The 26,438-nt window shown below is 55.6% G+C and overlaps 1 protein-coding gene across 1 annotated transcript in view; it reads right to left on the minus strand.

Annotated features, from left to right (window-relative positions):
- Positions 1-1,989: 1,989 nt before the first annotated feature.
- DRC11L (dynein regulatory complex subunit 11 like) overlaps positions 1,990-26,438 on the minus strand; it is a gene marked incomplete at both ends in the record, with an annotated part of 75,851 nt that continues 51,402 nt past the window's right edge. Inside the window, 11 exons of the mRNA XM_084621148.1 lie at positions 1,990-2,103; positions 2,536-2,774; positions 7,490-7,667; positions 9,392-9,478; positions 9,693-9,892; positions 10,369-10,476; positions 10,845-10,927; positions 23,905-23,957; positions 24,209-24,301; positions 25,114-25,220; positions 26,273-26,348. Of these exons, the coding sequence (XP_084477274.1) occupies positions 1,990-2,103; positions 2,536-2,774; positions 7,490-7,667; positions 9,392-9,478; positions 9,693-9,892; positions 10,369-10,476; positions 10,845-10,927; positions 23,905-23,957; positions 24,209-24,301; positions 25,114-25,220; positions 26,273-26,348 (1,338 nt within the window). The remainder of the gene's footprint in view (positions 2,104-2,535; positions 2,775-7,489; positions 7,668-9,391; positions 9,479-9,692; positions 9,893-10,368; positions 10,477-10,844; positions 10,928-23,904; positions 23,958-24,208; positions 24,302-25,113; positions 25,221-26,272; positions 26,349-26,438) is intronic.

Genomic DNA, 26,438 nt, shown 5'->3' on the forward strand with positions numbered 1-26,438 from the left:
CTACCACTTGTGTCGCTCAGGGTGTGAAAAAACCACCCCCCAAACAACGTCAGTTACACTGATAGCAGCCCGCTGAGCACCGTGCTATGTCAGCGGGAGAGCATCTCCCAGAGCTACGCTGCACTCCCTGCCGGGGGCATGGAGCGTCTCCCCGAGACGAGCTGTATCCCTGCATGTGTAGACGCCCTTCAGCGCTTCAGCTGCGCTGATGCAGCGTTTTAACCTTGCCCAGACCTGAAGAGGAGCTCGGTGTAGCTTGAAAGCTTGTCTCTCTCACCAACAGAATTTGGTCCAATAGAAAATATTCCCTCCCCCACCTTATCTTGCAGAAACCAAACAAGAAAGCTCTGCTAAGGCAAGTATGAACCTGGCAAATACTGAACTGACTCTCTGAAAGCTGGAAGGCTCAGTGAGTTCTACAAGCCCAGGGGAGTCAGAGCTCCCACAGCCAGACATCTGAGAGTTCCCGAGCCCATTTCTGACCGGAGCATGCAGAAGTATCTTTCGTGTCCCCACTTAACCCTAAATAGGATGAACTGATTTTGCCCAAACTTTAAAATAATAATAATAAAAAAAATGCACTTCTGGGCCACTCTCCTGGCTGGAGAATCCCAGCACAAGGGGAATGGGCCTGTGGAAGTTCGGAACCACTGCAAACGGCCAGTGAGAATGTACGGACAGAGGCCCAACCCCACTGGGAGCTCCCATACAACCCGGGAGACACCTGGTCTCTGCCTTGCTCCATCCCTACAGTTCATTCTCTGTTAAGTGCCGGCAGTGACCTAGATGCTGAGCCAGACGCACAAATGAGTCGCTGCCCTGCAGAGAATGTGCTGCGAACCAGCCGAGCACATATGGTGCCACCATGGCAGGAATTTGGCCAGAAGAGGCCCCGCCCCCCTACTTCCTGCAAATACAGAGCTACCCAGGGCTTTGCCCAGTTTAAATGGCTGGAGCAATGCAGCTCCCACCACTTCCCAGTGGCACCGTCCAGTAACCAGCAGCGCCTGCCGTTCTTCCCCTTTGCTCAGTCACTCACATCCCACGGTCCAGTCACGCTCCCAGGGCTACACTAAGCGCCTCTCCCTTCTTGGGGCTCTGCAGCCTGTCCCCACAAACTGTGACACCCTCGGGCAGCTACACAGCTCCTGGAGCTCCCTCCATGTGAGGACCGAGAGCCCCAGAGTTGAGTGCAAGGTCTGAGGGGATGGGGAAGAGAGGAGCATGGTGTCCCGTGTGCGTGCATGTGTGTCTGTCCCCAGCTCCCTATAGGGTTGGGGACACCCCCTTCTCAGGGACTGGGGACCCAGAACTGCATGCAGGGTTCAGGGGATGGGAGCTGAGCAGAGGGTCCCAGAAGTGTCTCTGCCCAGAACACTAGAGGGAGGGGCTGCCCCCCATTCTCTGGAGTAGAGGCATCTGTGTGCACAGCTCAGAGCTGCCTGGGCTCAGGGGCAGGGGGCTCGTTCCCTCTCAGGGCTGCATGAGGGTAGTGACCCAGACCATGGGCCCCCTCACACTGGAGCTGGGACAGGATCTGGGCAGACCCACAACAGGCTCCCGGTTGCCATTCCAGGCGTAGTTGGGAGTGTACGTCTTGGTTCTCTCTCACCCCACATGCACCACTCTTGCTCATCCTATGTATGCATGCAGAGCCCCAGGTGCACCCGGTACATGCATACATGCCCCCACATGCACACACGTGCACGCACACACACAGAGACACACACCACATGCATGCACAACCCCCCATGTGCACACACACAGAGACACACATGCACAGACACCCCCCCAAGCTCAAGTACACCGCCCCTCCAGGTTTGCCCCACATACGCACTTGCACTCCCCCAGCTCACTCCCATCCATGCACAGACCTCTTTCTGCACAGATGGGCGGGACGAAGAATAAGTTGGCTTTATGGGGCTGCCCTGCCCAAGGGCCCCAGAGCATAAAGCCCAGGGAGGGAGATGCAGGACCCCTCAGCCAGCACTATTTCTTCCCTTTCTTTCCTGTCTTGTCCTTCCCCTTTCCCTCCTTCTTGTCTGCTCTCTCCTGCGCTGCCTTGAGTCGCTTCTTACCCAATGGAGTCTTCATGTACCAGTCCTGCCAAGAGGGCACAAAGAAGCAAGTGAGGTCAGTGCAGAGGTCATCCCCTGGGTTGGGGGATGGCAGGGGTGGGCCCGAGTCAGCCCCTAGTGGTGACAGTGACATGGTGGGCAGGGACCTGGGCAGGTTAGGGGGCTTGGGGGAGGGCCCCCTGTGTCTGCCTCGAGGGGTGACAGTAACATGGGGGGAGCTGGAGGGAGGGACCCCCTGTGCCTACCCCAAGAGGTGACAGTAATGTGGAGGGCAGGGACCAGGCTGGGTGGGGGGCTGGGGGTAAGTCCCCCTGTGCCTGCCCTGAGGAGTGACAATAACGTGAGGGGCAGGGACAAGGTTGGGGTGAGAGGCTGGAGGGAAGGGCTCCCCTGTGCCTGCCCCAAGGGGTGACAGTAATATGGGGGGGGCTGGGATCTCTGGGGCTCAGCCAGGCACCTGCAGTGTCTTCTCCTCCTCTCTGTAAATGGGGTCGGCCTTTGCCAGTTGCTGCAGGAACTCGCTTGCCCCCAGCGGCTTCTTGAGCATCTGCAGCAGGCGCCGCTCAGTCAGTACCATCTGTACGGCCTGTGCCATGTGCCCCTGGCTGTAGCCGTCCGAGAGCTTGGCCAGGGCACTGACGTCCAGGCCAGTGGTGACGGTGCCGCCATGCTTCTTGATCAGGCGCTGCCAGGTCACTAAGGAGGCAAAGGGGACAATGGTGGGCGAACTCTGGGAGAGACCCGCCTGTGCTGGGGGGAGGCGATAGGAGGAGAGACAGGGCACGGGGTGGAGGAACTGGGGGGCTGCAGGGGAAAGACATAATGTTCCAAACTCCCACCATCACCACCATGGAGCAATGCAAGCAGGGGGGCGGGACATCTGTGCAGTAGCTGATGCAGAACAGGCTGAGTGGGGGAGGTGTTAAGTGGGTTTTCTCCAGACCCTTCTCTGAACTGCAAACAGACCGGGGCAGACAAACCCTGAATGCTGGTGGATATTCCAATACTTAGATTTACCCAGCCAGCCCAAAACAGCTTCTACAGCACCTCCCTGGTTACTCAGACGTCCAAACAACACAGTTCCCTTAAAGTATCCAGCCTCAGGCCTCCATCCAGACACACCTGTCAAACATAGGATGATAAACTCTGAAAATCCTATTTCATCATATAAAAGAAAAGGTTCTCCTGATCCCAAAGGACCAAGCCCCAGACCCAGGTCAAATGATAACTCAGATCTTACCCAAAATACACGCTTATAGCCAATTCTTATTAACTAAACTAAAATTTATTAAAAAAGAAAAGAGAGAGAGAGAGTTGGTTGAAAGATCAATATACATACAGACTTGAGTTCAATTTCTTGAAGTCCAGATACCTAGCGGAGATGGTGAGTTTGTAGCTGCCAAAAGTTCTCTTAGAAATAGTCCGGAGGTTATTGTCCAATGTCCATAGTCAGGGTGACTCCAGTCAGTGACTGGGGATCTCAATTCTTATGGCTCAGGGTTTCCCCTTCTTGAAACCCAAAGCAGATCTGAGATGAAGAAGGATTGTGTCCCAGGGTTTTTATACATTTCCAGCAGCCTTTTGGCCTGAGAAAACAATAGGCTTAACTTTCCTTATCCCAAACATCACAGGCAATTAGCACAGGGTCATTTATCCATTAAGCAGTTCAGATACAGGTTACCACAACCTTCAAAGAGACATACAGACAATAATACGATTTCACTCCAGTGTCTTCCTAAATGTTAATACTCCTTTTTTGATCTTTGAATCAAAGCTATAGCGATAGACAAGACTTGTTTGCTGACCTCACAAGACCTGAGCAAACATCTCCCCTTCTACCTCTAACAATGTCGGCTGCATTTCAAAGCTCTATTCATTTCCATCTCTTCCTAACCCGTCTTTCGGCCATGGGTCAGGTCAGTCTGTGAGTTAATTAACTCTTTCTGGCCTTGTGTCACCTTTCAGTGAGATGATATATTACATGCATAACATCACACCTTCCCAGCTCAGCACAGCCCAGCCCGCTGCTCTGGCTGCTGCTGCTTGGGGTCCTGGAGCTGGGAACTGCCAGCTCCTTGGCTGGACTGGGGTCTGAATCATGCAGTCACCTTCCCCCACACTCTAGTGTTAACCCAGGGACTCACCCACAACTATTTCACATTTGGGGACAATGTATACCTTCAAATCAGCAGCACTGCTATGGGTACCCGCAGGGCCCCACAGTATGCCAACATTTTTATGGATGACTTAGAACAACGCTTCCTCAGCTCTAGTCCCCTAATGCCCCTACTCTACTTGCGCTACACTGATGACATCTTCATCATCTGGACCCATGGAAAAGAAGCCATTGAGGAATTCCACCATGATTTCAACAATTTCCATCCCACCATTAACCTCAGCCTTGACCAATCCACACAAGCGGTCCATTTCCTGGACTCTACTGTGCTAATAAGCGATGGTCACATAAATACCACCCTATACTGGAAACCTACTGACCGCTATGCCTACCTACATGCCTCCAGCTTTCACCCAGACCACACCACACGATCCATTGTCTACAACCAAGCTCTAAGATACAACCACATTTGCTCCAATCCCTCAGACAGAGACAAACACCTACAAGATCTCTATCAAGCATTCTTATAATTACAATACCCACCTGCTGAAGTGAAAAAACAGATTGACAGAGCCAGAGGAGTACCCAGAAGTCACCTACTACAGGACCAGCCCAGCAAAGACAATAACAGAACGCCACTCGCCGTCACCTTCAGCCTCCAACTAAAACCTCTCCAGCGCATCATCAAAGATCTACAACCTATCCTGAAAGATGATCCCTCACTCTCACAGATCTTGGGAGACAGGCCAGTCCTCGCTTACAGACAGCCCCCCAACCTGAAGCAAATACTCACCAGCAACCACACACCACACAACACAACCACTAACCCAGGAACTTATCCTTGCAACAAAGACTGATGCCAACTCTGTCCACATATCTATACAAGTGACACCATCATAGGACCTAATCACATCAGCCACACTATCAGGGGCTCATTCACCTGCACATCTACCAATGTGATATATGCCATTATGTGCCAGCAATGCCCCTCTGCCACCATGTACATTGGCCAAACCGGACAGTCTCTACGCAAAAGAATAAATGGACACAAATCTGACATCAGGAATCATAACATTCAAAAACCAGTCAGAGAACACTTCAATCTCCCTGGTCACTCAGTAAGAGACTTAAAGGTGGCAATTTTGCAACAGAAAAGCTTCAAAAACAGACTCCAACGAGAAACTGCTGAACTGGAATTAATTTGCAAACTAGATACCGTTAACTTGGGCTTGAACAGAGACTGGGAGTGGTTGGGTCATTACACAAATTGAATCTATTTCCCCATGTTAAGTATTCTCACACCTTCTTGTCAACTGTCTGAAATGGGCCATCTTGATTATCACTACAAAAGTTTTTTTTCTCCTGCTGATAATAGCTTATCTTAATTAATTAGCCTCTTAGAGTTGGTATGGCAACTACCACCTTTTCATGTTCTCTGTATATATATATATATATATACACCTTCTTACTATAAGTTCCATTCTATGCATCTGATGAAGTGGGCTGTAGCCCACAAAAGCTTATGCTCTAATAAATTTGTTAGTCTCTAAGGTGCCACAACTACTCGTGTTCTTTTTGTGGATACAGACTAACACGGCTGCTCCTCTGAAACCCAGACACTGCAATTCGGGGGTGGGGCAAGGAGACTGGGAAGTCACAGGGCGAGGTCCCCAGAGAGCTTTGAGGGGGGGGGATGCTCAGGGAGGGATCAAGCCAAGCCAAGCCAAGCAATAAAAGAAGGTAAATCCCCCAGGCTCCCCGTCATTCTGAGCCCCATCCTGCAGTGAGTACCTATAGGGCCCTGGACTTGAATGTAATCGTCCCGCACCCGCACACCTGCACAATCCAGGCCACTCCCCCCTGCACTGGGGTAAGGTCCTTCCCAGGCTAGCAAATGGCTCTTGCTGCTCACAGCTGGCTTGCTGCTGCCCATGGCAGGTGTGTTTGATTTTAACTCTTGTAATTCACACTCATCTTAGCTGACTTGCATCATGTTGATTTCAGACCAATTCTCTCATTTGCAAAGGTTGTTTTCAGTTCTTATTTTGTTCTCCAAAGTGCTTGCAACCCCTCCAGCTTAGAGTCACCTGCAGATTTTATAAGCATCTCTCCTCTTCTTTGCACTACCTAGCCTGCTTGATGGCCCATTAAGGACCATCAACTACACAACTGACCCATTGAAAGACGGCAGATACACCTTGTGACTCAGCCAGGCATGCAGGGACATGCCTATGGACAGAACTGAGGTTTTTCCATGCCATGTGCTGGGTAGCTTGTGTTTGGAACAAAGGAAGCACAAGCCACATGGCAAAAAGACTATAAAAGGCAGCTGCATCATCTCCATTTTGTCCTCAGTCCTGCTTCTTACCTCTGGAGGGACTTTGCTACAAACTGAAGCTCTGAACAAACGACTGAATGACCCTTCCAAGCTGTGGATGTTCTCCAGAGACTTGACTTAAGCCAGCAGTTTATTCCATCACTGCTACAAGCCTGAACCAAGAACTTTGCCATTACTGTATGTAATTGATTCCATTTAACCAATTCTAGCTCTCATCTATATTTCTTTTTCTGAATAAACCTTTAGATTTTAGATTCCAAAGGATTGGCAACAGCGTGATTTGTGGGTAAGATCTGACTTGTATATTGACCGGGGTCTGGGGCTTGGTCCTTTGGGATCGAGAGAACCTTTTTTCTTTTACTGGGGTACTGGTTTTCAAAACCATTCGTCCCCATAACGAGTGGTGCTGGTGGTGATACTGGGAAACTGGAGTGTCTGAGGGAATTGCTTGTGTGACTTATGGTTAGCCTGTGGGATAAAACCAAAGTCCTCTCTGTTTGGCTGGTTTGGTGCCTTAGTCATGAAGAACCCCCGGCTTTGGGCTGTGACTGCCCTGCTCTAAGCAATTTGTCCTGAACTGATACTCTCAGTTGTGTCCCACCAGAGGTTGCATGGTTACAGGGGGATGGAGACCAGGAGTGGAAGGTCAGGCTCAGAGAGATGAAAGAGCTTACTAGTTTGTTGCTGGTCAGGCCGGTGTGAGGCCAAGCCATGTAAATAGTCTGTCAATAGTGGGAAACTGGTAGTGGGAAACAGACACTAAATAAAGAGCACGGGTGTTGCACCAGCTTGGAGTGTCCCTGAATCTTTAATGAGCAGGGTCAAGGGGCCAAATCCAACGGGGCACCCCGTGACAGGCCCCCAAAGCACTGGTGAAAAGGGAAGGAACCAGCCAGTCATCAGCACCAGTTGGCTGAGTTTACAAGCAGCTCTGCCTGGGCCAGGCCCCTCCATCACCGTAGCGGGATGCATAGTCAGGCCGGGGGAGGAGGAGGATCCGCTCGTAGGCTTTGCACAGCATCTTCACGTCAGCTGCATAGGGCTTGTCCGACGTGCCGATCAGCAGCACCCGATCCTCTGGCTTCAGCAGCTTCAGGGCTTTGGGTAAATCCCTCTTCAGACGCTTGGGGTCAGCCTGCGAGGCAGCAAAGGGCAGAGTCATGGGGCCAGGTTGAGCCCACAGGCGGGGGGCAGAGTTACGGGGGGGCTGGTCCGGGGAGGAAAGGGTCCCTGGGGTCCGGTCGAGCCTGCAGGAGAGGCAGGGAGGCAGAGTTATTGGGCTCAGGTCGAGCCTGTGTGCAGTGGGGGGAGAGTTACAGGGAGTCCAGCCGAGCCCTGGGCAGTGGGGGGACAGAGTTACTGGGCTCAGGTCGAGCCCATGGGCAGGTGGGCGGAGAATTACTGGGATCAGGTCGAGCCTACGGGCGGGGGGGCAGAGTTACTGGGCTCAGGTCGAGCCTGTGTGCAGTGGGGGGAGAGTTATGGGGGGTCCAGTCGAGCCCTGGGCAGTGGGGGGACAGAGTTACTGGGGTCAGGTTGAGCCCACGGGCAGGGGGACAGAGATACTGGGGTCATGTCGAGCTCCGGGCAGGGAGAAGGCACGGTCACTGGGATCAAGTCAAGCCCATGGGCGAGGGGGCAAAGTTATGGGATTCAGGTTGAGCCCATGGGTGGGGTGCACAGTCACTGGGGCCAGGGTCCCTGGGGTCAGGGCGAGCCCATGGGCCAGGGTTCCTGGGGTCAGGGCGAGCCTGCAGGCAGGGGCGGGGTCACTGGAACCAGAGCTAGGGGTCTGGCACAGGTTAGGGTACAGCTGTTCCAATGCACATTCTCAGGTGCTCCTGCCCCTCTGGCATGAACTGGGGCAACGTCTGTACAAGTCATGAATTCTGGCTAATGCCGTGAGGGGTATTCTGAAAACCAGTTGTATTATGAGTGCCTATATGTCAGTGGGGCCAGCACTGCTGACGGGTCTCATAGTGGGGACACACATGAAAGATACCATGGGGTTCTTTAGATTTAACAACCCTACTCGGGGCAAACACCCAAAAACAATAGGTCAGTGAAATCCCTAGAAAACCAGTTTCGCTGATTCTTGGAACGGGAGAGGGAAAGGCAGGAGCAGTGGGAACTCACCCCGAAGACAGCACAAAGGATGCCAGGGGGTTTAAGTAGCGAGGCACACGAACAGAAGGAGGCCAGATAAGAGGAAGTAGGAGAGACCAAGGTCACCCACCATGTAGCAGCCTTATAGGGCAGGGGTCCCGTGCTCACTTTCCTGAGCCCACATGGTCCCAAAGACTGCACAACCGATGGGATGCTGACACCCATCCAAAGAACGCCCTGGAACGGTGAGGAAACTGAGGCAGGGACATGGGGGTAGTGTGTGTTGTTTTGTACTCTCCTGTGCTTTTCATGGTTATGTCAAAGAGTATTAATGTGTTCCCCTCTGTGTGTAAGGTGTGAGTGTGTTCACTGCTTCACAGCTGTTGCGTGCCCCTAGAGCATTAAACAGTAACCAGAAGCTTCACACGTCAGGGCAGAGCTCTGGGAAAGGGTGTGTTTGAGTACAGGGGAGTCTGAAGGGTCAGCGTTGCACTCACCTGTGCTAGATGGCTGGACAGTGGCTTCCAGCACTCCTGAGAGGGGGCCAGACAGAAGGCCTGTGCCCTGAGACTGTGACTAGAGACCCAAGGATTGGGGCAGTGGCTGGACCATACAGGCTCCGGGACCCAGAGCAGCAGAGGCCTGGACTCCTACTGTGTGGCCAGGAGGGGATGCTAGCTAGGATCTATGACACCCTCCCCACTCCTGGTAACACGGTCCCCCACCCCAGCAGCCCCCGGCCCCAACTCTCACCTGCTTCTCCTCTTTCGGCACCTTCTTGTAAAAGGTTTTCTCTGCGTTCCCGATCCAGACCACAGACGGCTGCATCAACCTGGCCACCTAGAGCGCCCGAGAGGAGGTTTAGCCAGAGTCCCCAGCCACAGGGAAGGGGAGGGTAGGCCCCGGCCCGTTAGGACACCCTGCCCACCCCACCCCGCAACACCATACTGCACTAGGCCCAGGTGAAAATCTGCCCCATCCCTCCTCTGGGGTCTGAGCTCTGCCCTGCTCAGGTGGGGAATGGCCCATGTCCTGCCCTGAGTTGTGCTGGTACCTTGAACACCATGTGCATCAGCATGCTGAGGCCAGCCTTCCCCGGGTACTTGCCCACCAGGTTGTCTGGGGACAGGTCAAAGAGGTTGGCACCCGTCTCGGTGCACACAGCGTGGACCAGCATCTTCTTTCCAGTTCCAGCAGGCCCAGCAAGTAGGATGGACTTCACCAGGGGCGCTAGCTCGTGCACTGTGGGGGACCCTGGGGGACAATGGGGGCGGGGCAGGGAGAAGGTTTCTGCTTCACCCCAACATAGCTGTCAGCGTATCCCATGGAGACACCCCCCCATGTGAATGCCCATCCCCTACCCCACAGAAAAACTGAATCATGCCTGACCCCTGTATGGGAATGCCAGGCCATGCCTTCCCTCCTCCCCCTGCATGGGAATGCCAGCCCTGCCCAACCTCCCCCCACCCCACAGAAGTGCCAGGCCTGGCCAGACCCTCCTCCCCCCGTGGGAGTGCCAAGCCATGGTGCCAGGCCCTGGCAGTGACTAGGGTGGTGCAGGGCTTTCCCACACAGCAAGTTTGTTCTTGCCAGGGGATACTGCAGGGATACTGCACCCTTGTGCAGTGCACACCCCAACATCTGTTGCAGGGCAGGGTACATCCACCAAACACCTGCCCCCCCTCGCCAGCCCCTTCACGTGCACCGGGATGGGGCGGCTGGTCCCTTACCCAGGCGAAGGATGGCATACAGGGTGATGTTCTGCCTGATGTCCATCACCGAGGGCGTGGGTTCAATGCCCGCCATGCGCAGGGTAGTGCCCAGGTAACAGAAATCGCCTGTCAGGGGAGGCAGGCGTGAGCAGTAGGGAAGAAGGGGACAGAGACAGTTCCCCACCCTCCACCCCACCAGTGGTGAGAGACACGGGCTGGGTCAGACCCCTCCCCACACACACATCCTCCCACATACAGCAGCATGCTAGCTGGAGCGAGACACACACCTCCCCCTTCCCCTGCCTGCATGGGGCGGGGAGAGGACTCCTGTCCACACTCCCTCCCCTACAGCAGCAAACAGCTCCTGTCCCCTTTGCACCCCCACCCCCAGGGTGAGGAGCTGGCCTGCACCCTCAACAGAGAACTGCTGGGGCAGCGAGCTGGTCCCTTCCTCCACAGGGCCCATCCCAGCCCCTCGGCCCTGGAGGACTCACCCGTGTAGTCAGCCAGCTGGACGCGCTGGGCCTGCTTGAGGATTCCCTGCAGCACCAGCTCCTCGTACAGAGAGTCCAGGGTCCTGGAGGGGGAGCGGGGATTAGGGGAGCCCGGCGCCTGGCTGTGCCCAGCTCCACCCACAGTCTGGGGGGCAGATTGGGTCAGTATTGCCACGAGAGCCAGGGAGAGCTGCAGCAAGGTGCAGAGGCTGGGGAAGCCCCGCCAGGGCCCATCCAGTCTAGCCCCGGACAGCACTGTTCCGAAGAGACAGAATAGCAGGGGTCTGACAGAAGCGTGTCGGGGAGCTGTGGGGAGCAGAAACTGGGTGTGTCCGGCCCACTGGAGTGCAGGAGGGGTCAGGGCACACAGAGGAGCTGGGGGGTGTGACGAAGTGGGGGGGTTTCTTGGTTTTTCCTTGTTGTTTCCAACAGTTTGCATACAGAGGGGTTGGGACTCAGTTTCCCTGGGTGTTATTGGTTTAACGAGGGGATGGGAGAGGGGGTTTGTTGGTACAGAGGACCGGCGAACTTGGAACCCCAGCGACTGGTGACCTGGTGACCGGGAGGCCCAGCTCAGGAGTCACAGCTGGTTTCAGCCAGTGGGAGGACAATGGGCTGCGGAGAGGGGACCCCGGTGACCTGACCAGGCAGTTCCAGCCAGAGGAGCCAGAGGACAGAGGAGAGGAGGGGGGCCCAGGCGATCCTGTTTACCTGGAGAGAAGACAATGGACAGAGGTGGGGCCTGGGAGCAGGTTATATCGGATGCCCATCTGGGAAGCAGGGGGGCTCTGGGCTGGAGAGAGGGAGCAGGCGGAGCCTACCTGGATGCAGGGGAGACTTGGATGTGCTGTGCTTGAGGGGGGCCAGGCCTGAGGGTGCTGAGAGTTTTCTGTGCTGTGTTCTGATGCTCAATAAACCCTCCTATTTTATGCTGGCTGAGAGTTACTCCAGTCTAGAGAACAGGGTTGCATTATTCCCTCTGGGAGTGGAGGCCCCAGGGGCCCAGAGCGAGTGGACTCCGTGAGGGGGCCCACAGTGAGAGACAGGCGTGCTAAGGCTCAGAGAGGTGCGGTTCCAGGAGGTGGAAGGGCTTAACCCCTGAGAGAGAGTGGATCCCCCGAGAAGGGGTGTGTCACTGAAGGGGGTTCCCCCCATGGACCGCATGGGGCCAAGAGTGGGCATGACCTGTGAGTCCATGACAATGTGGTAGCAGAGGGTGGTTGGCGGATGCACCCTGTAGACGGTTGTCTGCGAGTGCAGGTGCTTTGCAGTGAGTGGCTGCCAGCAATAAAATGAGGGAATTGAAAGGAACCAGCATGGAAATGGCCTAGCTCTGTAAGAGGGACCTGGCACATCTGTGCAGGGAGAGAGGGCTGAGCATCAGGAGGCTCACTGAGGAATCATAGAATATCAGGGACCTCAGGAGGTCATCTAGTCCAACCCCCTGCTCAAAGCAGGACCAATCCCCAATTTTTGCCCCAGATCCCTAAATGGCCCCCTCAAGGATTGAACTCACAACCCTGGGTTTAGCAGGCCAATGCTCAAACCACTGAGCTATCCCTCCCCCACAAAAATAAATCATAGAATATCACGGTTGGAAGAGACCTCAGGAAGTCATCTAGTTCAACCCCCTGCTTAAAGCAGGACCAATCCCCAATTTTTGCCCCAGATCCCAAATGGCCCCCTCAAGGATTGAACTCACAACCCTGGGTTTAGCAGGCTAGTGCTCTAACCACTGAGCTGTCCCTCCCCCTTTTAAATGTGCTGTAAAGGAGCAGCTGATGGCTCAGCTTGTAAAGAACGACCAATCTGAGGAACAGGCTCCAGACCCCAGGGGGGCTCCCAAGGTGCCCGGACTGCCAGGGAGTAGCCATGGGGGCAGTCCGTGTAGCAGCCGGGAGTCTCTCAGACCCGACTCCCCAGTCAGCACAGGGGGACCCCAGTCAGGTTCCTCCCTAGAGGAGTTGCGGAGACCGGAGCTGGAGCTGAAAGAGAAGGAGCTGGAGTTGGAGAAGCGGAGACTGGCGGACAGAGAGAGAGAACGAGAGGACCGTGCAGAACAGCGGTAGCATGAGTTGGAGTTGGAGGAGCAGTGGGCCAAGAGGGCCTGCTGGGGGGTACGTGGGGAAGGGCCCCGAGTCGCCAGTGTTGTGGGGAATCTAGACACAAAACTGCTGCCCCAGTTTAAGGATGGGGGGGATACTGATGCCTATCTCACAGCCTTTGAGAAGGTGTGTGGTCTGAACCAGATTGACGCCGCAGACAGGCTCCACTGTCTGACCCCCCTGCTGGGTCCCAAGGCCATAGAGACATTCCCAGCCAAGTGGTTGGTATGGAGATGGGGGACTATGACCTGTTCAAACAGGCTTTGCTGCTGTTTGAGCTGACCCCCAAGGTGTACAGGAAACGATTCCAGGGTGTACACAAGACCTCAGGTGTCACTTACAAGGAGGTCGCCAACCTCCTGGGGGATATCTCCGCAAGTGGGGGAAGGGCGCAGGGGCCACTGTCGCAGAGGACGTGTATCACCTGGTGGGGTTGGAGCAGCTGTAGGACATCTGCCCTCCACACCTGAAGATGGGGTTAGTGGACCGGAAGCCCAAAGATCTGCGCAGTGTGGGGGCACTGACAAATGAGTTTGTGGACAGCAGATCGGGGGCAGGAGGGAGACCCCCACTGGGAACTCAGAAGGGGAGTCACCCAGATACCTCTCAAAGGTGGGACTTCAGGAAGCCCAACTCAGGGGTGCCCGGGAATGCCGGCGCGGGCCGACTCTCCTCGTGGGACTTGAGGGAGATTATTGTAATTACTGTGGCCAAAGGGACACAAGGTGGTACAAGGCCTGAAGATGAAGGAAATGGCAGCCAAGCAGAACCTTCGGGGTGTCAACTAGGTAGAAGCACACCAAGAGGGGGCACCGCCGGTCCAGGGGGCTGCAGTCGATAGGGTATGCCAGGGGGAAGGGACCGCCAGGCCAGGCCAGCAGGGGAAGGTGGGGATCCAGGTGTGACGCAGCAGGGACTGAGTAGGGTGGATTGACCTAGGAATGTGGCAGGGGAATTTACTGGGACTGTCTGGATCGGTGATGAGATAGCAAGGGGTGACTTCACTGCCTGGGACGATAACCTGAGCCTGTAACCTGAGCCAGGAGGGAGGTTGGGGTGAGGTGACACCTTCTGCCCAGGAAACTGGACAAAGTCTGGAGGAGGAGCTGTGGGGAGGCTTGGTGAGTCAGCTGGAGGGGGTTTCGTTTTTGGAATGGGCTGGAGAAGAGAAGGGAGCCCCCAGAGCTGGGGACTAATCTCCCTGCCCCCCAGAAGGACCTGACTAAGGGGTCCTGTTTATGCCTGCAAGCTCTGGTCTGGACTGTGTTCCTGTCGTCTCTAATAAACCTTCTGTTCTACTGGCTGGTTAGGAGTCACGGTGAATCGCAGGAAGTGCGGGTGTAGGGCCCTGACTCCCCTAATCTCCATGACAACTGGTGTCAGTGGTGGGATCTACTGCACCCCATGGACGGCGCTTCCTGCAGTAAGTGACTGGGGAGCAGTAAAATGAAGGGGGATTGACAGGGACCAGGCATGCTGAAGATTCAGAGAGGAGCGGTTTCGGGGGGCGGAGGAGCTACCCTTAACCCCTGGGAGTGTGTGACCAGGGAGAAGGACTGCTACAATAACGGGGTCCCCTTGGGCATTGCGGTGAGCAGTCTCAGGGGCGGAGGAGTCTGCGGCTTGTCCCTGGGAAAGAGGTGGTGACCTGGAGAAGGGCTGGCACAATAGGGTTTCCTCCTGGAAACCATGGGGAGCTGCGAGCACACAGGCCTGCGAGTGGCCAGCAGGAAGAGATGCCTTAAGAGCGACCTGGTAGAGCTGTGCAGGCAGAGGGGGCTGCGCATTGGGTGGCTCACCAAAGAACAGCTGATTGCCCAGCTGGAAGAAAAGGATCGCTCAGATGCACCGATCCCTGCCTCTGAAGGAAGCAGCCCGGCAGATACAGCGCGGCCCCGGTGCTTGACCCGGCTGGGAGGGGTCATACTGCTGCCAAGAGCAACCCAAGACCCCCCTATCTATGCCTAGGGGAGGGCCTGGGAGGAGCCCAGCGAATACCGAGGGCACCCTGACCCCGGCAGCCAGCAGGGGATCCTCCCGGCGGAGCTCCCCATCCCTGGAGCTGAGGCGACTGGAATGGGAAAGAGAGATAAAATTGAGAGAGCTGGAGGATCACGAAAAAGAGCGAAAGGATCATGAAAGGCAGCGTCAGCATGAACTGGAGTTGGCAAGGCTGAGGAGCAGCAAGGCCCTGGCTGTGTTGAGTGAGGAGGGATCCAAGACTGCAAGGAGCTTTGATAAGTGCCTCCTGGCCCAGCGTAAGGAGGGGGAGGACATAGATGACTTCCTGACGGCCTTTCAGAACGCCTGCTAGATGCACAGCGTTGACCCTGCAGACAGGCTCCAGTTTCTCACCCCCTTACTGGACCCCAAAGCCGTGGAGGTGTACAGCCGAATAAAAGGGGTGGAGGCAGGGGACTATGAACTATTCAAAAAGGCCCTGCTCCGCGAGTTTGGGCTGACTCCCGAGATGTACCGGAGAAGGTTCAGGAGTCAGCGTAAAGCCCCTGAGGGCGCATATTTACAGCTGGCCCTCCGGATGCAGGGATATGCCCACAAGTGGGCAGATGGGGCCCAAACGAAGGAGGACCTGCTCGACCTATTTGTACTGGAGCAACTGTATGAACAGTACCCTTCCCACATGAGGCTATGGTTGGTGGACAAAAAGCCAGAGAACCCGCAGCACGCAGGGCAGCTGGCCGACGAGTTTGTGAACAGTCGGTCAGGGGGTAGCAGGGAGGAGTCCCAAAAGAACAGGCCGGCCATGATGCAGAGAGAGAATCACCACAGGACCTCCCAAAGGGGGAACATGGAGAACCCCCTCCCAAGGGGAACGTCTGGCGTCGGGCCCCTCTGACCCGCTCGAGGGGACCAACGTGACCTGAGCTGCTATCACTGTGGCCAGAGAGGCCACGTACAGACCCAGTGCCCCAGGCTCAGGGACAGACTGAACAGACCCAACCTACCCAGGGTTAACTGGGTAGGGACCCAGCTGGACAAGGGGCAGACGGCCCAGGCAAGGGGGGCTGCCAGTTTACCACCTGCTCAGGAGGGAAGAGTACCCCAGGCCAGCTCCACCAGAGGGCTGGAGGCTCTGGACTCAGGGTGCTCAGTTTACAGGGTGGGCGCGGGGCTGTCCCTCCAGAGAGAGTGCCTTGTTCCCCTGGAGGCGGATGGGAGGAAGGTCAATGGATACTGGGATACGGGCGCGGAGGTGACGCTGGCCCGGCCCGAGGTGGTGGCCCCAGATCAGGTGGTGCCCAACACCTACCTGACCCTGACAGGGGTGGGCGGGACCCCATTCAAGGTGCCCGTGGTGAGGGTACATCTGAAATAGGGGGACAAGGAGGGCCCCAAGGATGTGGGGGTGCACCACCATTTGCCCACTGAGGTGTTGATGCAGGGGGGACCTAGAGTACTGGCCAAGCAACCCCCAGACCGCCCTGGTCGTGACCCGTAGCCAGAGCCGGCGAGGGGCACTGTGCTCTGACCTTGTGGGGGGTACCTCACCGGAGGCGCAGGACCCTGCCCCTGTGGGGAGGCAGTGCCCAGGGACAAAGCTCAGAGAGGTTGCGGCCTCAGACCCAGCCAGCAAGAGAGAGCAGGCCCCCATCCCTTCCCCAGCCGCTGAGTTCCAGGCCGAGTTGAGGAAAGATCCCTCCTTGCAGAAGCTCAGGGACCTGGCCGACCTCAGTGTGGGACGGACCATGAGGAGAGGTTGCCAGGAGAGGTTCCTGTGGGAGAAGGGGTTCCTGGACCGAGAATGGGCTCCCCCAGGGGAAGTAGAGTCCTGTGGGATCAGGAGGCAGCTGGTGGTCCCCCAGAAGTATCGCCGCAAACTCCTGTACCTGGTCCATGACACCCCCCTCACAGGGCACCAGGGAATCCGGCGCACCCGGCAGAAGCTGCTACAGAACTTTTACTGGCCCGGGGTCTTTACCACAGTCCGGCAGTATTGCCGATCCTGTGACCCCTGTCAGAGGGTGGGGAAGGCCCAGGACAAGGGGAAAGCGGCTTTGAGACTCATAGAGGAGCCTTTCCAGAAGGTGGCCATGGACATCGTGGGGCCTCTCAGCAAGACGACTCGGTCGGGGAAGAAATACATTCTGGTGGTAGTAGATTTTGCCACCCGCTACCCCGAGGCAGTGCCCTTAGCTTCCATTGAAGCAGACACCGTGGCCGATGCGCTCCTGACCATTTTCAGCCGAGTGGGGTTCCCCAAGGAAGTCTTGACAGACCAAGGATCCAACTTCATGTTGGCCCTGATCCGGTGTTTGTGGGAGAAATGTGGGGTCCGGCACAGCTGGGCCTCAGCATATCACCCCCAGTCCAACAGGCTGGTGGAGAGGTTCAGTGGAACGCTAAAGATGCTGCTGCAAACATTTATGAACCAGCACCCGCAGGACTGGGACAAGTACTTACCTCACCTGCTGTTCGCGTACAGGGAAGTACCCCAGGAGTCTACCAGGTTTTCACCTTTCGAACTGTTATATGGAAGGAGGGTAAAGGGGCCCCTGGACCTGATGAGAGACGAATGGGAGAAGGCCACACCCAATGGGGAATCAGTGGTGGAGTTTGTCCTGACCTTCCAAGAAAGACTTGTTGAGCTCGTGGGCTTGGCCAAGGAGAATCTGGCCAGAGCCCAGAGGAAGCAGAAGGTCTATGCTGCTATGACCACATGGTGCGGGCCCATGCCTACGTCACCGGGGATCAGGTGATGGTTCTCATTCCCGTGAGAAAAAACAAAGTACAGGCCGCCTGGGAAGGCCCTTTTAAAGTTGTCAAGAAATTAAATGAAGTAAACAGGCGCACCACCGCCAGGTGTACCATGTGAATATGATGAAGCCATTTATGACAGGGGGAATGTGGTGTTGGCCGTGTGTGGACAGTGGGAGGAGCAGGGAGATGACCCTTTAGTAGATCTATTCCAAGACAGGAGCTGGCTCCCCCCGGAAACAATTCCTCTCTCTGATTGCCTAACTCCTGCCCAGCAAGCTGAGATCAGAGGGGTGCTGCATCTGTACCAACAGCTGTTTTCCAGCCAGCCTGGACGCACTAATCTGACTGTCCACCAGGTGCAGACAGGATCGCACCAGCCGACAAGATGCTTCCGCTTCCGAGTCACAGGGAAAACTGCTCAGGACCTGGAAAGAGAGGTCAGGGACATGCTGGCTTTGGGGGTGATCCAGCCATCTTCTAGCCTTTGGGCCTTGCCGGTGGTGCTGGTCCCCAAAAGGACGGGTCGATCCGGTTCTGTGTGGACTATTGGAAGCTCCATGCCATCACTGTAACTGATGCCTACCCCATGCCCAGGCCTGACGAGCTCCTAGACAAACTGGAAGGAGCTCAGTACCTTACCACCATGGATCTTACAAAGGGCTACTGGCAAGTGCCGCTGGATGCAGATGCCCGGCTGAAATCGGCCTTTATCACCCCTCTGGGGCTCTACGAATTCCTGACCCTGCCTTTCGGTCTCAAGGGAGTGCCGGCCACCTTCCAGCGCCTGGTGGATCAGCTACTGAGGGGGATGGAGAGTTTTGCCGTGGTGTATATCGATGACATAGGGATAGCTCAGTGGTTTGAGCATTGGCCTGCTAAACCCAGGGTTGTGAGTTCAATCTTTGAGGGGGCCATTTGGGATCTGGGGCAAAAATTGGGGATTGGTCCTGCTTTGAGCAGGGGGTTAGACTAGATGACCTCCTGAGGTCCCTTCCAACCCTGGTATTCTATGATTCTATGACATCTGTGTCTTTAGCCAGACCTGGGAGGACCATGTGTCCCAGGTTAAACAAGTGCTGGACCGACTCCAGGAAGCTGGGCTGACCATAAAAGTGGAGAAGTGCAAGGTGGGGATGGCTGAAATATCTTACCTGGGCCACCGGGTGGGGAGCGGCTGCCTAAAGCCAGAACCAGCCAAGGTGGAGGTGATCAGAGACTGCCCCGTGCCCCAAACCAAAAAACAAGTACAGGCCTTTATTGGGATGGTAGGGTATTATCAAAGATTTGTTCCCCACTTTAGCACCATAGTCGCCCCCCATCACTGAGCTGTGCAAGAAGGAGAAGCCAGACAAGATGGTCTAGACCGAGCAGTGCCAGAGGGCTCTCTGTGCGCTGAAGGAGGCTCTAGTCAGTGGCCCGGTTCTACCATTTATTCCTGTGTGCCCTGACCCTTCCTTAGAGAAGCTGAGGGCCCTTGCTCACCCCAGCGCTGCAGGATCCCACGGGGAGGACAGCCAGGAGATATTCCTGTGGGAGAAGGGATTCCTCTACCAGGAATGGGCTGGTTCGGGGCAAACTGAACTTTGGAAAGCCAGGAGGCAGTTGGTGGTTCCCCAGAGGTACCGCCCCAGACTGTTGTACTTGGCCCATGATCTCCCCCTTGCGGGGCATCCGGCACCAGGCAGAGGCTGCTGCAGAACTTTTACTGGCCCGGGGTCTTTGACGCCGTCCCGCCGCATTGTAGGGCCTGGGACTCCTGCCAGAGCGGGGGAAGGCCCGGGACAAGGGGAAAGCAGCTCTGAGACCTTTGCCCATCATAGAGGAGTCTTTCCAGAAGGTGGCCATGGACATAGTGGGGCACCTCAGCAGGGCAACTCGGTCAGGGAAGAAATACATTCTGGTGGTGGTAGATTTTGCTACGCGCTACCCTGAGGCAGTGGCCTTGTCCTCTATGGAGGCAGACACCGTGGCAGACTGCTGCTGACCATTTCCAGCAGAGTGGGGTTCCCCAAGGAGGTCCTTACACACTAGGGGTCTAACTTCATGTCAATCCTGCTCCAGTGTTTGTGGGAGAAGTGTGGGGTGCGACACACCTGGTCCTCAGTGTACCACCCTCAGTCCAACGAGCGGGTGGAGAAGTTCAATGGGACCCCAAAGATGATGCTGAAAACCTTTATGGACCAGCACCTGCAGGACTGGGACAAGCATTTACCTCACCTGCTGTTTGCATACAGGGAAGTGCCCCAGGAATCCACAGGGTTTTCCCCATTCGAGTTGCTGTATGGGAGGAGAGTGAGGGGACCCCTCAACTTGATGAGGGCTGAGTGGGAGAGGAAGGCCTCTCCCGATGGAGAATCAGTGGTGGAGCATGTCCTGACTTTCTGGGAAAAGCTCGTGGAACTCATGGGCTGGGCCAGAGGAAACCCAGCCAGGGCGCAGAGGAAGCAGAAGGTCTGGTACGACCGCTCAGCATGTGCCTGCTCCTATGCCATCAGGGACCAGGGGATGCTCCTCATCCCCGTGAGGAGAGACAAGCTGCAAGCTGCCTGGGACGGCCCCTTCAAGGTCATCAGACAGGTAAACGAGGTGAACTATGTAGTGGAACTGTCCAACCAGGCTCACAGCAGCCGGGTGTATCATGTCAACATGATGAAGCCGTACTGGGACAGGGAGAAGTTGGTGCTGGCTGTGTGTGGGCAGAGGGAGGAGAAGGGAGAGGATCCCCTAGTGGGACTCCTCCCTGAGGCTGGTCCTGACCCCTCGCTGGAGTCAAATTCCCCTTTCAGACCAGCTCACCCCTGCCCAGCAGGCCGAGATCAGAGTGGTGCTGCCTTCATACCAGCAGCTGTTCTCCAACCGGCCTGGGCTCACTAACCTGGCTGTGCACAGGGTGGAGACGGGAGCCAACCCTCCCATCTGGTGTTCCCCATTCAGGGTCACTGGGAAAACAGCCCAGGACCTGGGGAGAGAGGTCGGGGACATGCTGGCTTTAGGGGTGATCCAGCCGTCCTCCAGCCCCTGTGCCTCACCCGTGGTGCTGGTCCCCAAGAAGGACGGGTCGATTCGGTTCTGTGTGGACTATCGGAAGCTCAATGCCATCACCGTGTCTGATGCCTACCCCATGCCTAGGACCAATGAAATCCTAGACAAGTTGGGGGGTGCCTGATACCTCACTACCATGGATCTTACCAAAGGCCACTGGCAGGTGCCTTTGGACCCAAAGGCCAGGGCGAAGTCTGCTTCACCACCCCAATAGGGCTCTTTGAGTTCCTGGTCCTTCATTTCAGCCTCAAGGGGGCACCTGCCACCTTCCAGCGCCTGACGGACCAGTTACTAAGGGGGATCGAGGACTTTGCTCCAGTGTATATTAACGATATCTGTGTCTTTAGCCAGACCAGGGAAGAACATGTGATCCAGATGAAGAGGGTGCTGGGTCACCTTCAGGATGCTGGACTGACCATAAAAGCTGGAAAGTGCAAGGTGGGGATGGGCCACAAGGTGGGGCGTGGACACCTGAAGCCAGAGCCAGCCAAAGTGGAGGCAATCAAGGACTGGCCCGCTCCCCAGACTAAGAAGCAGGTCAAGGCTCTCACTGGGATGGTGGGGTACTACTGGAGGTTTGTGCCCCACTTTAGCGCCCTGGCAGCCCCCCTCACGGAGCTTGGTAGGAAGGGGAAGCCAGACAAGGTGGTCTGGACTGAGCAGTGCCAGAGGGCTCTCTGAGCGCTGAAGGGGGCACTTATCCAAAGCCCAGTGCTGGTAAACCGGATTTTAACAAACCCTTCCTGGTGTTCATCGATGCCTGACACGGGGCTGGGTGCGATGCTGATGCCAACTGATACTAAGGGGGAAAGACACCGCAGTGCATACCTGAGCAAGAAGCTGCTGCCCCGGGAGCGGCACTATTTGGCTATAGAGAAGGAATGCCTGGCCATGGTGTGGGCCCTTAAAAAACTACAGCTGTATCTATTTGGATGGCACTTCACGGTGTGCGCTGACCATTTGCCCCTGACGTGGCTGCACCAAATGAAAGGCCAAGCTGCTGAGATGGAGCCTGCTCCTCCCGGGGTATGACATGGAGCTGGTCAACGTGAGGGGGAGTGCCAATGTTACAGCCGATGCTTTATCACGGGGCGGGGGGCCCTGAACTTCCCCAGGTCACTGGCTAAGTGACCCCACTCAGTTCAGACTCGGAGGGGGGAGAGATGTGACGAAGTGGGGGTTTTCTTGTTTTTCCTTGTTTTTTCCAATGGTTTGCATGCAGAGGGAGTGGGACTCAGTTTCCCTGGGTGTTCCTGGTTTAACGAGGGTGAGAGGAGAGGGAGTTTGTCGTTACAGAGGACCGGCAACAGAATTTGGGACTCCAGCCAATGGCCTGGAGAATGGATACCCCAGCGACTAGTGACCTGGTGATCTGGTGACTGTGAGGCCCAGCTCAGGAGTTACAGCCAGTTCTGGCCAGTGGGCTGCGAAGGGAGGACCCCGGTGACCTGACCAGTCGGTTCCAGCAGGAGGGGGCCAGAGGATGGAAGAGAGGAGAGGAGGCCCAGGCGACCCTGTTTACCTGGAGAGGAGACAATGGACAGAGGTGGGACTTGGGGGAGGGGATATCAGATGCCCAGCTGGAAGGGGGGCTCTGGAATGGAGAGAGGGAGCAGGCAGAGTCCACCTGGATGCAGAGGAGCCTTGGATGTGCTGTGCTGAGGGAGGCCAGGCCTGAAGGCCCTGAGAGTTTCCTATGCTGTGTTCAGACACTCAATAAACCCTCCTGTTTTACGCTGGCTGAGAGTTACTCCGGTCTAGAGAACAGGGTTGCATTATTCCCTCTGGGAGTGGAGGCCCCAGGGATCCAGAGAGAGGGAACTCGCTGAGGGGGCCTACAGCGAGAGACAGGCGTGCTAAGGCTCAGAGAGGTGCGGTTCCAGGAGGTGGAAGGGCTTAACCCCTGAGAGAGAGTGGACAGCCCAGAAGGGCTGTCTCACTGAAGGGGGTGTGATGGTGCACCCCATAAGGTTTTATGGAAATATGCTTATGAATGTATATATATGACATAACTGGAATATGTTTTATGCTACATATGCCATGTAACATATCTATGTAAAGGTTATGATCTACTGAATATATTCATCCAATTTGTATGCATGTGTCATTGTTGTATTTGAAGTTATGAATATTGGCTGTATACTTGTTTGATTTTAAATAACCTTACTAAGGCATTTGGTCAGCTTCTTTAATGAACAATGGATGTTGGAAGGCCCCAAACCACATAAGAGGTCTTCCTGGAGACATTCAAGATACCATGTGGGCAATGGCTGCTGCCTCTAAAAACTGAGTCATGCATGGACATGTGACTTGCCCAGGTGACTCCAAAACTCCATCTTGGAGCTGGACTTTGCATAGGAGAGAGGAGGGGGTCTCCTCCCACAAGAGAAAGTCTATTTAAGCCCGTGGGAGACCCCTCCATTTTGTCTTCAGCTGGCTAAAGAGGTAGCCTCTCCACCCCCCAGATACCTGAAAGAAACTGGAACAAAGGACAGTAACTACAGGGGGTGTGAGTGAGTGCTGGACCCAGACTAGAAGGAGACTAGTCTGTAAAAGGAAGCTTACTGGAATTCCTCTGAGGGTGAGGTTTTTATCTGCATTCAGCTTTCTTACGGTATTAGACATAGATTTGCGTGTTATATTTTATTTTGCTTGGTAATTCACTTTGTTATGTCTGTTATTACTTGGAACCACTTAAATCCTACTTTCTGTATTTAATAAAATCACTTTTTACTTATTAATTAACCCAGAGTATGTGTTAATACCTGGGGGGGGGGGCAAACAGCTGTGCATATCTCCCTGTATAGGCTTTATACAGGGTAAAACGGATTTATTTGGGGTTTGGACTGCATTGGGACTTGGTCATCTGAGTGTTAAAGACAGAAACACTCCCTAAGCTGCTTTCAGTTTAAGCCTATAGCTGTCAGGGGACGTGGTTCAGACCTGGGTCTGAGTTTGCAGCAGGCTAGCAGGTCTGGCTCAAACCAGGCAGGGCACTGAAGCCCCAAGCTGGGAGGGCAGGAAAAGCAGGGGCAGAAGTAGTCTTGGCACATCAGTTGGCAGCCTCAGGGGGTTTCTGTGATCCAACCTGTCACAGGGGGTTCCCCCCAGGGATCGTACAGGGCCAAGAGTGGGTACCACCTATGAGTCCATGTCTGGGGTCTCCTCCAAGGAAAGGGGGTCAGGGATGATACCTGTCCGGAGTTAAATCTTTCTCCTTTTTCCCACCTTTCTTCCCTTTCTTTTGCTGGGAAAAGAACAACAAACCTTAACCTCTAAGCAGGCTGAGAGCCCCCACCACCACCACCATGTAAGGGTCCTCTCCCCGTCTCCATGTCTCCAGTGCCAGCCCCCCACCCTTTGTGAGAGTCCCCCCATCTGTGGGCCGAGTAATATCACTCCATCCCCAGTCGCTGGCATAGGTCCCCAGGGCTGTCCCCCAGTGAGTGCACCCCCTCGCCTTTGGGGGGCCCTGGGGTACAGGACACACCCTCTGACCTTGTTGCTCTTCTTTGCCATGTGAGATTTCCCCTCATCTCGATCCACAGCCAGTTTCAGTAGCTGCAACTCCTCTCGCATCAGCTCATCCACCTGGGGGGAGACAGCCCTTGAGACAGCAACTGGGGCCTCCCCACAAGCCCAGAAACTCCCCACTGAACAGTCTTCTTCCCTACATGTTCCCTCCCCCCAGGCTCCCCGCTATCCCTCACTGTCTTCTGCTTGGGATGCACGGAGAACAGTGGACGGCCATCTTCCCTGACGGCAGCCTGGCTTCCATCCCACTGCACACAAGGGGCATGGCAGCCATCTTCACTAGAGGCAGCCTTGCAGCCCCCCACAAGGGCTACAGGGGCATGGCCGCCATCTTGGGTGACAGCAGCCGGGGCTTCAGTCCAGCTACAATTTTAAAAACCCACCTAACATCTTGAGCCAGTGCCCAGCTCACACCTGGGGGACCTGGGAGCCCCATTCATCCTCCAGCACTGCTCAACCAGGTGAACCCAGAGCCCCAGCTCCCCTAAAGCAGAGACCCCTCCACTTAATCCCTGAACAACAGAGACTTATCCCCCCTCACACCAGTGGAGCTGGGAGCCCCACTCACCCCCCAGCACCCCTGAACCAGGGGAACCCAGAGCCACAGCTCCCCTAAAGCAAAGACCCCCCACTTATTCCCTGAACAACAGAGACTTTTCCCCCCTCACACTAGTGGAACTGGGAGCCCCACTCACCCCCCAGCACCCCTGAATGAGGGGAACCCAGAGCCACAGCTCCCCTCCCCTAAAGCCAACCTCAGGGGACCTCAGAGCCACCCCACACTCAGGATGCAGTCCCTGGGGCAGTGATTCCTCAGCAGGGCGAGCCCCCTGGTATCCCCATGACACAGCCCTGTCTCTGCCCCTCACTTGCAGGCGCAGCTCCTTCTCCACCTCCTTCCTCTTCTGGGCTTTGATCAACTCTGGCTCGTAGCGCTGTTCGAAGTTATTGGACTCATCCCGATTCCCCCAGATGGCTGCAGGGAAGGGGGACAGGTCAGATGCTGCTTTTGCCCCTCCCAGCTCTGCCTTCCCTCCCCCTCCTCCTGGGGGCACTGATTGCTTTCCCTTGGGGTGTTCACCTTTTCACTGTGTGGACCACATTTTAATCGGGAGAATATCTCAGCACAACTTCCCTCTTCCCATCCACCTCCCCCCCGCAATTTTATAATCACGCAACAACCCCGGGGTATCTATAGCAATCACTTACATGGGAAAATAATATTAGGAAAGGATTTAAGCCCAGTAAAGTTCTCTGCGTTTTAATCCCATACAGCAGTGATCCCATAAGCAAAGCCTAGCCATGCCCTGCAGGCACCTACGGACTCTCAAAAGAAAACTGTCTCAAATGCACGTGTGACAGTCTGGCTAAGATCAATGAGGCCCAAGGAGCTCAGTGCAGCCTGCGGATAGGCTTCCAGCTCTCCATGTCAGCAGGAAATGACACAGTAGCACAGTGACTAATGCCCAAGGCAAGAATATGCCAGATTTTACAAAACCAGTTGCCCAATGTGAACATGTGAGTGGCCCAGGATAACAACCTAGCTGTGTAGGGAAGGGTATTACCGGAGATGGCACAGCTGCCTCTGTGCCATGGCTTCATCAGCTCAGCAATGGCAGATCTCCCTGGTGTAACACAAGCTCTGTGCTGGTTGTTCCCCAGCTCAGCCAGACCCTAAGCCCTGAGCTCGGCAGGGCAGGTGTGTGCCTCCCCTGCCCACAGGGTGGAGGGTTCAGGGGTCGTGGGCACAGGGGGGCAGTACAGGGGATGAGTCGTCTTGGTCTAACACAGCAAGACCCAGGCAAAAGTGACTAAACTCCAGTAACTGGGCCAGGCCGGATGTTCTCATCCCAGGCCAGAAAGTCACAACTGCACCACCCAAGCCAGGTAGCAGAGTTCAGGGCCGGGTCTCTCTGTTAGTCCTGCCCTAACCTGCTCACGACCCCCCGCCACCCTGCTCCTGGGTCCGTACAGGTCAGAGCGGTGCTCTTAGGTCCCCCCACTGCCCCAGGCTCAGGTCCCCCTCACTCTGATACTGTGTGAAGCCCTCGCTGATCACTGGCAGGAATTTGGACAGAGCCAGTTTCAAACCTTCATCTTCTTCCTGGAAAAAAAACCCCAAACCCAGCAAGTTACTAAAATGAACTGAACCACTACTGGGGGGAAACCCTTGGGGGGAGCCCTAGGACACAAG

This window comes from Lepidochelys olivacea (genome assembly GCF_965140295.1).
Source record: "Lepidochelys olivacea isolate rLepOli2 genome assembly, chromosome: 2".
NCBI classification, from domain to species: domain Eukaryota; kingdom Metazoa; phylum Chordata; order Testudines; family Cheloniidae; genus Lepidochelys; species Lepidochelys olivacea.